Here is a 15,104-nt window from a genome sequence, read left to right on the forward strand (position 1 = left end):
CAGAAGATTTGCAGACAAAGTGTTGCCTCACTTAGATGGGCTGTTTGGGGTCTTCATAGGGACAAGGGAGGAGGTTAATAGGCAGGTGTAGTACTTTGAGCACTTGCAGGGATAAGTGCCGGGAGGACGAATAGACAAGGGAAATGAGGAAGGAGCAATCCTTGTGGGGGAGGTAAAGATTGGTTTGGGAGCAAGATCCCTTTGGAGGTGGCAAAATTTGCTGAGGACAGTGTGTTGGATGCAGAGGCTGATGGAGTGGTAGGTAGGGACAAGAGGAACTCTATCCCTGTTAAGGCGGTGGGAAGATAGGAGCAAATTCCCACTAGCATCAACTTAATAATAACAGCCTTTTCAATTTCAGTGATACTCGCTCTGCTAACTGACCGGGGCACTGGGAAAGGTTCTGGGGAGAAGGGGAGAGAATGGGGTTGAGAGGGAAATGGATCGGCTATGATGGAATGGTGGAGCAGACGGTGCTAAAGGTCTGAATGGCCTACATCTGTTCCCCTGTCTTATGGTCTTTTGGAGTTTGTATGTTCTCTCTGTGACCGTGTGGGTTTCCACCGGGTGCTCTGGTTTCCTCCCAAAGTCCACAGGTTAGTAAGTTAATTGGTCACATGGGAGTACTTGAGTGGTACAGGCTTGTTGGGCAGGGAGGGCTTCTTACTATGCTATATCTCTAAATAAATATTCTTGCTGCTTTTTCAGTCCTCTCCAACATCAGCTAGAGGTTGCAAAGTTAACTCCTTGAGAGGATAAAGGGATTTGTCCTGAAACGTTAACTCTTTATTCCCCTCCAGAGATGCTGCCTGAGCTGCTCCAGCATTTTGTGTGTGCTGCTCGGAGTCCATGTACGTCCGGGGGTACACATTTCAACGTGTGCTGCTCGGAGTCCATGTACGTCCGGGGGTACACATTTCAACGTGTGCTGCTCGGAGTCCATGTACGTCCGGGGGTACACATTTCAACGTGTGCTGCTCGGAGTCCATGTACGTCCGGGGGTACACATTTCAACGCGTCGCCGGGGTTCCTGCATGCTCTCACGTCATTGCCACAAAGCAACTCTCACAAGATGCTGAAGGAACTCCGCAGGTCAGGTAGCATCTACGGGCGTGAATAAACAGGACTGGGCCTGAAATGTCGACTGTTGATTCATTTCCATTGTTGCTGCCTGACCTGCTGAGTCCCTCCAGTATTCTGTGTTTGACGGTTTGGATTTCCGGTATCTGCAGACTTTCCTTGTGATTTTTTGATTTGGGTTGGAGTTTGGGTTAACTCGAGGCATGGCTAACTTTTATTGTCTTCAATTGAACAGAGTATTGCAAGTGGGATCATTGCTATCTTAGTCTCACGAAACCTGCTCAAAGTAAGGCTGGTAAGTGGCTGCGAAGCTGTTTCCTATGCACTTTGAACTGAAACTGTGAACAGGCCTTCTATAAATAGTGTGATATTGATGGTGTCGTTATCCCAGCCATATTGCACAACATGTCTGGTGTTTGCATAAGGTGTGGTCTCCTACATCTGTTACTAGTCCGATGAGTTAATGCCTTATCTCTGGCAGACCTCTGCTAAATTATACCCCTTAATACTTCAATAACCAGCAGAGCTTATTCAATTCCTTTAATTAGTTCCCGGTGCCCATTGTCATTGTCCTGATGTCCATTTTTGTCTTTAGATTTTGCAAGGAATGATTTATTGGGTATGATCGGCTGTTCCAGATTTGGCAAATACTTTTAAAGGACTGAATGCTCCATTGTGACCTGATTGTTCATCCCAGCAGCCCTGTGTCTCATCTGTGCGGACGTCTTCACTCTTTCTCGGGTCATTCTTTTTCCTCTCGAACACTCAGTCGTAAAATCCTTTATTCTACTCCAGCCTACCTCGCCCGATGTGTCCCCTACAAAAAGCAGGATCTCCCAGTGGCCACCCCTTTCAACTCTGCTTCTCATTCCCATTCCAACATGTCAGTCCTCTACTGTCGCGATGAGGCCACACTCAGGATGGAGGAACAACACCTTCTATTCTGGCTGGGTAGCCTCCAACCTGATGGCATGAACATCGATTTCTCAATCTTCTGTTTATTGCCCCCTCCTTCACCATTTCCCCCATTCCTGTTACCCTCCCTCACCTTATTTCCTTACCTGCCCTCCACCTCCCTCTGGTGCTCCTCCCCCTTCCCCTTCTTCCATGGCCTTCTGTCCTCTCCTATCAGACTCCCCCTTCTCCAGCCCTTTATCTCTTCACTAATCATCTTCCCAGCCCTTTTCTTCAACCCCCTCCCCTGTTTCACCTATCAACTGCCATCTTCCTCCCTTCCGCCACCTTCTTCTCCCGTTCCTTTCCAGCCCTGATGAAGGGTCTCGGCCCAAAGTGTTGACCGGTTACACCTTTGCAAAAACGTTGCCTGGCCTGCATTTTGAGTGTGTTGCTTGGATTTCCAACGTCTGTAGATGTTCTTCTGTTTGCTTAAACCCCCTACAAACTTGAAAACTCTGCAAAAAAAAAAATAGTGGATACGGCCCAGTCCATCACAGGTAAAGCCCTCTGTACCATTGAGCACATTCATTAGCAGTGCTATCACAGGAAAGGAGGATCTATCATTTGGAACCCCACTGCTGCCATCAGGAAGGAGGCACAGGAGACTCAGGACCCACACCACCAGGTTCAGGAACAGTTATCACCCCTCAACCATCAGGAAGGAGGTACAGGAACCTCGGGACCCACACCACCATGTTCAGGAACAGTTATCACCCCTCAACCATCAGGAAGGAGGTACAGGAGCCTCAGGACCCACCCCACCAGGTTCAGGAACAGTTATCACCCCTCAACCATCAGGAAGGAGGTACAGGAGCCTCAGGACCCACACCACCAGGTTCAGGAACAGTTATCACCCCTCAACCATCAGGAAGGAGGTACAGGAACCTCGGGACCCACACCACCAGGTTCAGGAACAGTTATCACCCCTCAACCATCAGGAAGGAGGTACAGGAGCCTCAGGACCCACACCACCAGGTTCAGGAACAGTTATCACCTCTCAACCATCAGGAAGGAGGTACAGGAACCTCGGGACCCACACCACCAGGTTCAGGAACAGTTATCACCCCTCAAGCATCAGGAAGGAGGTACAGGAGCCTCAGGACTCACACCGCCAGGTTCAGGAACAGTTATCACCCCTCAACCATCAGGAAGGAGGTACAGGAATCTCAGGACTCACACCACCAGGTTCAGGAACAGTTATCACCCCTCAACCATCAGGAAGGAGGTACAGGAACCTCGGGACCCACACCACCAGGTTCAGGAACAGTTATCACCCCTCAACCATCAGACTCCTGAACCAGAGGGGATAACTTCACTCCGCTTCAACACTGAATTGTTCCCGCAACCTATGAACTCACTATTAAGGACTCTACAACTCATCTTCTCAATATTTATTGCTTGTTTATTTAGTTAATTTATGATTTTCTTTTTTTTTTGTATTTGCAAAGTGTGTTGTCTTTTGCACGCTAGTTGTCTGTCCTTGCTGTGTGTAGTTTTTCATTGATTCTATTGCGCTGCTTCATATTGACTGTGAATGCCCGCAAGAAAATGCATCTTCGGGGTAGAATATGGTGACATACGTGTACTTTGATAATAACTTCGAACTTGAACATTTTTTCACAGACTGAAATCACTCTTTCACCTCACCCACTACTCTTTCAGATCCATCTCTGTCACACTGCAATATTCATGTCCTCACACATTGTTCTCTTCCACTGAAACTATCACTCTAGCTGATTGTACTTCACTTCACTTCACTGTGTCAGTTTACCTGCAGTCTACGTCCATAGATCCCTCAACCATCCCTCAGGCTGGTTAAGAAGGTGTTTAGTGTGCTGGGCTTCACCTGTCTGGAGACTCTGGGTTCCAGAGCCACAAGATAATGTCGCAGCTTTATAAAACCCTGGGCAGACCACACTTGGAGTATCGTGTTCAGTTCTGGTCACCTCATTATAGGAAGCTTTAGAGAGGGCACAGAGATTTACCAGGATGCTGTCTGGACTAGAGAGCATGCCTAGTGAGGATAGGACAAGGCCTTTTCTCTGTGGACCAAAGGATGATGAGAGGTGACTTGATAGACCGTACTCGATGATAAGAGGCATAGATAGAATGGACGGCCAGCACCTTTTCCCCAGGGGAGAAGTGGTTAATACAAGGGAGAATAACTTTAAGGTGTTTTGAGGAAAGTGGAAGGGGAATATTAGAGGCAGGTTTTTTACACAGAGAGTGGTTATTACATAGGACACCCTGCCAGAGGTAGTGGCAGAGGCAGATACATTCGGGACATTTAAAAGGCTCTTGGATGGGCACATTGATGAAAGGAAAATGGAGGATTATGTGGGAGGGGAAGGTTAGGTTGATCTTAGAGTAGGTAAGAGTTGGCACAACAACATGTGCCAACGAGCCTGTACTGTTCGATATCATCTGTTTAGCTGGATGGTAGTGAATCTGTGGAACTCTTTGCCACAGATGGATGTGGAGGTCAAGTCGTTGGGTATATTTAAAGCAGAGTTTGATGGGTTCTTGATTAGTAAGGGCGTCAAAGTAAGTAAGGGGAGAAGGTGGAAGAATGGGGAAAATAATGTGGAAAGGAGGGAAAATAAATTGGCCGTGATAGAATGGTGGAGCAGACTGAATGGGTTGAATGGCCTAATTCTGTTCTGATGGTCTGTGGCTTTCTGATGAATGCTGAGGCAGGTGAGCTGTTTAACTAGTCCCTGAAACGTTATGGTAGGGGTACTTATTGGAGTCCCGTGTGTACTGATCTTGCTAACTTTCTGATTTTCTCTCCACAGCACTGGGGACTGTTGGTGAGCTCTCTGTTAAACACGTTGACGTCACTGGCCTGTGCTGCTGGGCTGATTCTGGCCATTGTACTGACCGTATCTCAAGGAGGCAGGAACCTGATCTCCGGCTGCAACTCCACCATGGTGCCAGCTGTTTCTGGCAAGTCGATGACAATCGACAACTGCCCCTTTGATACAACCCGCATCTACGTAAGTAACTGACCGTTGCACAGTGCTATGTAATATGAAGATAAGAAAATGGTGCTTGACCCTCCAAGTCTACTCCCACAGCGGCCATCGACTAACTACAGCACAGACAAAGGCTCTTCGGCCCATCTCATCCATGCTGAACTGTTATTCTAACTGACCTGCACCTGGATCACAGCCTCTATATCCCTCCTATCCACGTGTGTCTCCAGAATTCTCTTAAATGTTGCAAGCAAACCCACATCCGCCACTTCTGCTGACACAAGTTCCACACAAGTACCCCACCCTCTGACTGACAAAGCTCCCCCGTAAGCATTTCACCCTTAACCCATGACCTCTAATAATCTCTCCCAACCTCAGCCTGCTTGCATTTACCCTATCGATATCCTCATAATTTTGTACACCTCTGTCAAATCCCCCTCATTCTTCTCCACTCTAAAGAATAAAGTCCTAACCAATTCGTCCTTCCTTAACTCAGGTCCTCCAGACCCGGCAACATTCTTGCAAATTTTCTCTGCACTATTTCAACCTTATTTACATCTTTCCCGTAGGTGGGTGACCAAAACTGCACACCATACTCCAACTTGGGCCTCACCAATGTCTTATTCAACTTCAACAAAACATCCCACCTCCTGTATTCAGGACATTGGTTTATGAAGGCCAGTGTGCTGAAAGCTTTCTTTACAATGCTATCTACCTGTGACACCACTTTCCATTCATGATGGACCTGTGCTCCCAGATCCCTCTGTTCTACCACAGTCGTCAGTGCTCTGTCATGGTAGGTCCTGTCGATGTGCAACGCCTCACACTTGTCTGCATTAAATTCCACCTGCCATTTTCCAGCTGGTCCAGATCCCTCGTATTGACATCTTTCCTGTAGGTGGGTGAACAAAACTGCACACAGTACTCCAAGTTACACTCACCAACACCTTACACAACTCCAACAAAACATCCCAACTCCTGTATTCAATACTTCGATTTATGAATGCCAAAGTGCCAAAAGCTTTCTTTACAACCCTGTCTGCCTGTACCTACACTCCAGGGAATAATGTTCAACCTTATACAATCTTTCTATATAACTCAGGTCCTCAAGCCTCTGCAACGTCATTGTAAATCTTCTGATTGCTCTTTCAATCTTATGGATATCTTTCCTATAGTAGGTGACCAGAACTGCACACGATACTCCAAATTATTCCTCACCAATATCGTACACAAACTCAACATAAGATGCCAAATCCTGTACTCACTACTCTGATTTATGAAGGCCAATGTTCCGAAAGTTCTCTCTATGAACTTAACTACCAATGACATTGCTTTGTGTTGCTAGACCCCTCTGTTCTACCACGCTCCTCAGTACCCGACCATTTGCTGTGTGAGCCCTACCCTAGTTTGTCCTCACAAAGTATAGCACCTCACATTTGTCTGCATTAAATTCCATCTGCTATTTTTCAGACTGGTCCAGATCCCATTGCAAGCCTTGATAGCCTTCATCAATGTCCACTGCACCCCAAATCTTTGCTGATCCACTTCTCTATGACTGCTGGTAAGTCTTGTGTTCTGTTTGATCTGACAGCTCTCCCTCTCTGTCCCTTTCCAGGACACCACTCTGGCGTTATGGATCCCATCAATGGTGCTGGCCACAGTGGAGAGTATACTCTCCATCCGTTGCCTCGTTGTGGCAATGATTCTTCGTGGGATTGGCCCCTGTGGGCAGAATGACATGGTGGACCGGGTGAGTTGGGTATTGGGGGCTGAGGAGGCGTGGTGTTTATACCCTCTTCCCCTTCTACACCACAACTGTGCCGTAGACATTCCTCATAAGCCGGGAGGAGAGAGAGAGGATATTCAGCTAACTGGCAACAAAACTAAAGAGCTGGCCATTGACTTCAGGAAGGAGGGGCAGTGCATATGCTCCTGACCACATCAAATTTTTATCTCTCTCTCTCCCTCTCTCTCCCTCCCCATCACATCACATCACATGCTTAATGCAGCAGTAAAGACCCTCCCTCTCTGGCGTGCTTCCCTCACTACTGTGAGTCACACAGGTCCCGGATGGAGGCTCGGGAATACCGTCACACTCAGACGTAGAAGGATTCTTCATGTAGTTTCCCTGACAGTTTGGTTTGACCAGTCAGGGTTGTTAACCGCGAGCTGCAGCCCTAAACCCGGAGGATCGGTGGGCCACTCGTAGTCTGGCCTCTGCATTTTGACCCGTTTGGCATGGGTGATCCTACCAACACCAAAGCATCAAGCCCTGACTCCAGCCAACATAGCTCTCTGAGTCATGCAAACCTCCAAACCGTGACAAGGTTGTGGTCCTATCCTTCTCCAACCATATGGACCCTGTGGCTAAGAAAGCTTACCAACTTCCTCAGGAGTTGGAGGAAATTTGGCTTATTCCCTTTGACCTGCAGTAGTTTTTTATTGACGCACCGCGGCCTGGTATGCCAGCTGCAGTGCTGGAAGTGACGAGAAACTGCAAGAGAGTTGTGGATACAGCTCAACACGTCACAGAAACCAGACTCCCTCCTACACTTCATGCTGTCTTGGTAAAGCAGTCAGCATAATCGAAGACCCCTCCCACCCTATACATTCTGTCCTCTTCCCCCACCCCTCCTATTGGGCAGAAGATAGTGTAGGTTTCTACAAAGAAAGTAAAGCATGTTTAACAAAACCCATGACACGTCTTATCTCCAAAACCCACACAACGAAAGCGTGCTAAAAGCCTCTGTCGTAATAACGTCATCACCTCAGACCTGACTCTTAAAGCAAAATCCCAACTCAATGTCGGTGGCTACCCTACACAGACCCACCCAGCGTTCACTAAAACCGACATTGTGAGCCTGTCTGAAGGTCAGGTGAGCCACCAGGCCCGGGCCCTGTGTTCTATGGGTGGAGGAACCGCAGGTGCCTCTGGCTCACCTAGAGGGGCTTTGACACGTTCATGCTCATGTTGTAATGCCAGGGGCATGGCAGCGGAATGTTCCAGATCTCGGTGGGCAAGTTTAAGGTGATCTACAGAAATACATTCAGGTTTAACCCTCTTATCTATGATGGAAGTCTTTTCTCCCTGATCCAAGATGTAGAATGGGCCATTGTAAGGGGATGTTGTTGTGTGTCGTGGCAGATGAAAACAAATGAAGCGGAATATAGTCAACAGATTCGCTATGATGCGAGATAGGGCAGGTGAAAAGGAATTGAACTGAAGTTACTGAGGAGGGAGAAACACTGTTGAGAGGCGTCAGGAATGAAATCGCCTGGCACTGGTAATGGCTGTCCACGTACCAGCTCAGCTGTGGACGTCTGCGGGTCCTCTTTTGGAGCTCCAGCAGGACCCATGGGAGACGATCGTATTAACACTCACCAGACAGGAAGGCCCTCAGAGCAGCCTTTAAAGAACGGTGAAACCACTCACATGGGCCTTTGGACTGTGGGTGATACGCCGCAGTGTGATGTAGCCTAACGACAAGGTTCTGGGCCATTGCAGCCCAGTGGTCTGAAATGAATTGGGGAGCACGGTCAGAGGAAATATCAGCGAGGGTACCAAACCCAGTGCTGATGAAAGCCCGAGCCGTGTCTGGTGCCATCGTCGATGCTAGAGGGATGACCTCTAGCCTGCTGGTAGTGAGGTCCACCATGGTAAGGAGGGGGGAAGAGGACCAACAAGGAACAGCCGGACGGAGACCGAAAAGAAGACAGTCAAACTTCCTTTCGGGGGATGGAGTTGCCGGCTGAAGAAGACCAGTGGTTGCCACACGTCTCCGACCAGCTGCTCATGCACAGCCACAACACCATGCAAGCTGTCAGAAGCAATGGCTATGGGTACGTTGGGGAGAGGGTGTGCCAGTAGGGTCACGTTAGAAAGAGCTCGTTTGGTATCAGGAAATGCTGTGGTCATGTCCACTGACCAGTCAAACACTTGATTAGGGGTGTTGTTTTCAAGCGCTCTGTACAGGGGACCATAAGCTCAGCAGTGTGCAGAATGAAGTGGTGATAGAAATTCACCTTGTGTGAAAACTCCTGTAGTTTTTTAGTAGTGCGGGGCGGTGGGAAATCCATAATAGTCACTACTTCTGTCGGGAGGGGTTTCGCACCTTCTGTCAATGGTTGACAGCTCCCACAGGCATTTAGCAGGGTTAATAATCATCCCGTGTTGGCTTAAGCACTGGAAAGGTGTGCGAAGATGAGAAACGTGTTCACATTTCGATGCACTGGCTAAACGTAAAGAAAATCTCAGTCTTTTAACACAGAGCCCCATCGACTTTGGGAAAAAATTTGACTTTCTGTCTAAATGTGTTTCTAAAGTCCTGGATGTGTGGGACTGGGTAACGAAGAGGGGTGGTGGCCTCGTTAAAGTGTCTGTAATCGCCACTATCGGACTTGGGGACCTTGTCAATGTCAAGCCTTTCCACGTTGGCAAACTCAGCTTTGTGGTTGACAGCTCTTCTGGGTCCAGTCTACGCTCGCGGGCACGGACTGTCAGACCAGTTGCAGGAATGTGGTGTTCAACGCCTTGTTTTGTGATGCTAGTGGAGAATGTGGGCTTGTTGAGCTTTGGGAGTTGACCCAGCAATCGAGTAAACTCAGATGGGATGGTGCATGCACTTGACCGAGTAGTAGAGGGGAATTTTCTGGGGGAGCAGGGTAACGACCCAAAGTCCTTGACAGCCACAAGCTGGCAGTTCTTCAGATTGACCAACAGTCCGTGGGTACATAGGCAATCTGCATCAAACAGAGGTCTAGCCACTTTAGCCAGGACAAAATTCCATGCACTGCCCACTGCATCAAGCAGAGTGTCACCCATTGTGTCCTGCGTCTGGATCCTGCTGCCGTTGGCGGCCTCCAGCCAGGTTTTGTCACTCTTTGCTTTCTCATCAGTAGGCGATGCTGGCAGCACACTCACTTGAGCACCTGTGTCACACAGGAAACGTTGCCCTGAAAGAGTATCTGTGATGAACAGTGGATGACCGTGGCAGCTGGAACCCATGGTGTTCACAGACCTCCAATGTCCCAATGTGCTGGCAATGTCAAAGCTTCAAAGTGGTCGGCACTTCCTAGCGTTCGTACTGAAGTGAGGCATGGTAAAACCACAGGCCTGGTGTCGTCTGCTTTGTAGTTGCATGTGTCGTTATGTTGGGGGCCTTGCTGATTGGGCTTATCGAGGTAGAGAAAGGAGGAGGAATGATGCATCGCTGCCTAGTTGAGTGTAGACTATCAGCCATTTTACAAGCTCCCTATAGTCCATCACAGGTACATTGGTGAGGGATGTGTGAACTTCATCCGGCATTTGCTGCATGAAGAGTTCTTTAAAAATAAAACAAGGGTGGTGATTTCCCAGAAGAGACAGCATGTGGGCCATTAGCTCTGACAACCGAGAATCGCCAAGGCCAGGCAAGGAGAGCAACTGTTGGGTGCGCTGAGACTCCGATAGTCCGAAAGTCTGTTGTTACGAACCCCGTAACTAGGTCACTTACCAGCAAAGTCCGCTGAAGTCTGATGATACTATTTTTAACAGTATTTATTAGTAAAAATACACAAAAGTAATATCAATGCAAGTATACAGATAATATACGTTGTCAATACTAAACCTAAAAGTGCGGGTATAATAATAATCAATAAGAAATAAGCTCTATCGTTGTCTAGGGGATAATGTATTGTCCGATGGAAATATAAAGTTCACTGCAGTTCACACAGGCTGCTGTCTTTTTGGTTGTCGCTGTGTTGCAATTGTTGGGGAGAGAGAGAGAGAGAGAGAGAGAGATAGGAGAATGGGAACATTTACCGCTATGGGTTTTGCCAACCTTCCTTTATGATTTCGATCCGTCAGGTGTCTCACTGGTGTGGCCGTTCAAGTGTGGCCTCTCCTTTAGCTAAACCGTTCTTCCGTGATGAGCCCGCCACCCAGGCAATGGAGGACGCACACGAGCTCTCACCGGCTTTCGCAATAAAACGCTGTCACGGGATTTCTAGCGTTTCTCCTGGTGCATCTAAAGGGGTGTTCCCCAGACCCCTCTTTTATTCTCACTCACGGGGTCTCAGATGTCAATCAGGTTGGGATGATGCAACCCCTCAACCAGCCCACTCTGTTGTCCCCTGAGGGGTTTCAATGAATAGTACAGTACTCAATACACAATTCCGTCTCCAAGAGACAATAGCCGTTATCCGTGGTTCCGTTCCACTTGTGTCAGGAGACATTCCAAACCTCGTGTATTCTGCAATGTCTATAACAACTGCCTTTGCTGTGATCCTGTCTCTCTCTCATTACTGACATGCTGTGTATCTCTCTCATTTCCTGGGTATCAGACCCGAAATAATAGCGATCTTGCGATTCTCAAAAAGGAGGGGGTGACTTTGTACCCTTCGGCCCCTCAGAGTTGCTTCACCTTGGTAACACCTCCGTCCTAATTTTTGCCACAGCTAAAAATTAACTAATACAGAATCTTACAGAATTTCACAATCTAACACAATACAAAAGAGTTTTTTTTTCACTACAGAGTAATACAGTTATACATTCAATCCAGCATCTAAACAGTTAGCGATTACATTGTCACTTCCTTTAATATCTTAATATCTTGTATCTTAATAAATTCTTGTAGCATCAGACTCCAATTTAATAACCACCTAATTTTATTCCTTTTCTTCAGCAAAACAAAACTCAAGAGTTGTGATCTTGGCTTACGTGTATATTACAAAAGTTCATGCAAATACTAATCTTTATTTTACTTTCAAACTTAACAGTCAATCTTCCATGGTGTTGTCTTTATTATTTACATGCTTTGTCGAAATCCGTTAAAACCGGATCCTGTTATTTTAAAGCGGCATCCCGTCAGCCCTCGCCCCTTTTCCAGTTAACTCCCACGTGGTTAGCTTGCGTTAGCCCATTTTCTGAACTTCCACACAGTTCTTTATTTTTAAGCAAGTTGTTAGTTTTATCTTCAGGACCCTTCATTCTATTGGTTTTCTGTTTAACATCTGCAAACGATCCCTCTTTGTCCAAACAGCATTTCAAATTCTGTCTCTTCACAGCACTCTCTTGAATAACGTTAGCGCATGGGGCACCTTTACATTCCAAATCAAACTGTAATTGATTTGCAGGCACCGTGTTAACAAGCCATTGTTCCTTCAGCCTGGTTACTGCTTCTGACACCAATCCAGACTTTAAATTTTCTTCATTCAATTTAGGAACTACACTTTTCCCTTCTCCTTCAATAATAAGATTCACATCACCACCTTTTATCTCCTCACTAACTTTTAACAGAACTTCCAACACAAACTTCCCACTAGTACCAAGGTTAACCCTTTCTTCACTGAACCAAGTCCATCTGACCCACAAGGACTGCATTCCTCTTTAACTGAATCAGATACCTCAGACTTTTTCTGAGTTCCATTACTAGGTTCAGTACCACGTGCATCCACATCTTGAACACACTCAAACGGGACATCTGCCTCCTCCAGGCTTTCAATACCCGTACCCTTTTCAAATTCTAAGTTCCCCTGATCTTCCCAGTTACTCTTTGGGCAACTCCCTTCCAGAGTAAACTCAACCCCGCGGGCTGAAACAACCTCATCTGCCAACCCAGCAGACTTCTTCAAGGTAATGGCACCCTTTTCATCTAGGACTGCACTCATTTCATTATCAGGAACACATTTAAAATTTTCAACTCCTTCAAACAGTTCTGTCAAGCCAGACAGATCATCCATGTCCAACCCTGGACCTTCTAACAGCCTTATCTGTTTCTCATTTTTACTCCGAGCCTCTATAAATTTCCTCCTGGCTAAGGGTAGGAATTTCCTCCTCTCCTTTACTCTCTTTCACCTCCCTATTCTCCATTTTACCACCCTAACCTCTCTTGGTACAGGGTCAGTAAAAACGTCTCAGCCAAATTGATACTAGCCTGCATTAAACTGGTCTCTTTCTCAGCTGCCTTTCTCGATATGCTGCGAGTGGTCGCACATGCGGGATAGATCACGGAATCTAGGGGTGGGTCCTTAACACTTACAGGCTGGCTCGTCAGCTCCATGGCCGATCAAACTTCACCACCAGCTAAATCGTTACCCAGAAGGATGTCTACGTCAGTTCTCGGAAATTCTGATCGCACCCCTATTTCAACTGGTCCAGATACCAGCTCACAATTTATAATGATCCTATGCAAAGGTACAGCTTCTGTCCCTTTTCCTATGCCTCTCAAAACTAACTCTCCAGTCTCAGGACCAAAATCTAGTACCTTACTGAGAATCAATGACTGCTCAGCTCCAGTATCTCTCCAGATCCGCACTGGAACTGGTGTTTCTCCCTCCTTCACAGACACGGTCCCTTCTGAAATAAATTTCTCACGCCCCTCTCGTATTCTGTCTACCTGGGGCTCTCTCGTCGATTTGCCGATCAACACAATACACCCTGCAAGGACTGCTGCGTTCCCTTTTCCTGTCTCCTTCCTCGGAGCAAATCACTTAGTTGCAATATGACCCACCTTTCCACAATTAAAACAGGTCAAGCCAGGACCTCTCCTGCCGTCTTGCCTTTCTTCCTCCCCACTCTTACCACTAGCTCCCGGCGGGATCTCTGCCTCAGCCGGCGGTCTTTTTCTACCGTTCCCACGGTCTTTCTGGTGTTATGAATGCACCACAACTCTGAGGGGCCGAAGGGGCGGGGGAGCCCCCTTCTTTGTGAGAATCGCAAGAGCATTATTGGGTTGGCTCAGAGGACCCAGGAAATGAGAGAGAGAGACCTGGCCATTGTCTCCTGGAGACCACGTTTGTGGATTGGGAACTATGCTACGTGTAAGCCCTCGGGCAAAGTGGGCTGGTTGAGAGAGAGATTGCATCACCCCAACCTGATTGACATCTGAGACCCCGTGAGGAAGTATAAAAGAGGGTCTGGGGGAACAACCCCTTCAGACGCACCAGAAGAAACGCTAACGATCCCATAGTAGCGGGAAGCCATTTGAAGGAAGCCACGTGCGTTGGATTCCGTGGCGGGAATCACGGAAAACCGGTCTAAGCTAACACCGGGGAAGCCCGCTCCCCTGATTCAACGGATTTGCTTCATAAAGACCCGGGCAAGTTTCTTTTCTCACCAATCTCTCTCTCTCTCTCCAACAAGTGAAAACCCAGCGGTCCCCAAAGGCTGAAGCCTGCAGGAACTGAGTGACTTTTATATTTCCATCGGACAATATATTATCCCCTAGACAAACGATCGAGCTGTTTCGTATTGATGGTTATTATTAGACCCGTGCTTTTAGATTGAGTATTGACAACGTAAATTATCTGAATGTTTGTATTAATCTTATTTTTGTGCCCCTTTCATAAATAAAGACTTTTAAAAATAGTACCATCCGACTTCAACGGACCTCTCTATCTTTGCTGGTAAGTGATCCAGTTACGGGATTTCGTAACATTGGTAACTCTTATTCGAGGAAAACTTTGCCTTGTGGGTTAGGGCATATTCATCTGCGAACCTAGCAAATTCGGAGATGGACTTATTCGGCTTCTCGTTCAAATACATCCGGATATCATCCGAAACACAACCTTTAAATTCCTCAATCAGAATTAACTCCCTTAAACACCGAAAATCCTCTTCCACCATTTCTGCTGTACACCAACGACCCAAGAGCACACCCTTCTCATAGGCAAACTCTGCATACATCTGATTCCACACTTCCTTTAAATTTCTGAACTTTTGTCTATAGGCTTCAGGTACCAATTCGTAGGTCCAAAGAATGGCCTCCTTTACTTTCTCATAATTCTCAGACTCCTCCTCCTCCATGGACAATGCCGCATATGCCCGTTGTGCCTTCCCTTTTAACACACTTTGTAACAACGCCACCCACTGAGCTCTGGGCCACTTCTGACTCACTGCCACCTTTTCAAAATGCAAGAAATAACTATCAACATCTGTCTCTTCAAATGGAGTTATTAACCTAAACTCCCGACTAACATTAAACATCTCCTCTCGGTCTGACCCTTGAGCTCTTCGCTCTTGCTTTAACGTCTCCATGTCCAGCTCATGCTGCCTCTGTTTCTCCTTCTCCTCATACTCCCTCTGCTTTCCAGCTCTTTCCTTCTCCTTTTCGG

At 47.2% G+C, this 15,104-nt stretch overlaps 1 protein-coding gene across 1 annotated transcript in view; it reads left to right on the top strand.

The window, feature by feature from the left end:
- LOC132403285 (keratinocyte-associated protein 3) overlaps positions 1 to 15,104 on the top strand; it is a 50,984-nt gene that overhangs the window by 23,004 nt on the left and 12,876 nt on the right. The window contains exons 3-5 of the mRNA XM_059986724.1: positions 1,316 to 1,375; positions 4,833 to 5,033; positions 6,628 to 6,762. Coding sequence (XP_059842707.1) covers positions 1,316 to 1,375; positions 4,833 to 5,033; positions 6,628 to 6,762 — 396 coding nt within the window. The remainder of the gene's footprint in view (positions 1 to 1,315; positions 1,376 to 4,832; positions 5,034 to 6,627; positions 6,763 to 15,104) is intronic.

Source organism: Hypanus sabinus, chromosome 12 (assembly GCF_030144855.1).
Source record: "Hypanus sabinus isolate sHypSab1 chromosome 12, sHypSab1.hap1, whole genome shotgun sequence".
In the NCBI taxonomy this organism is placed as follows: Eukaryota; Metazoa; Chordata; class Chondrichthyes; order Myliobatiformes; family Dasyatidae; genus Hypanus; species Hypanus sabinus.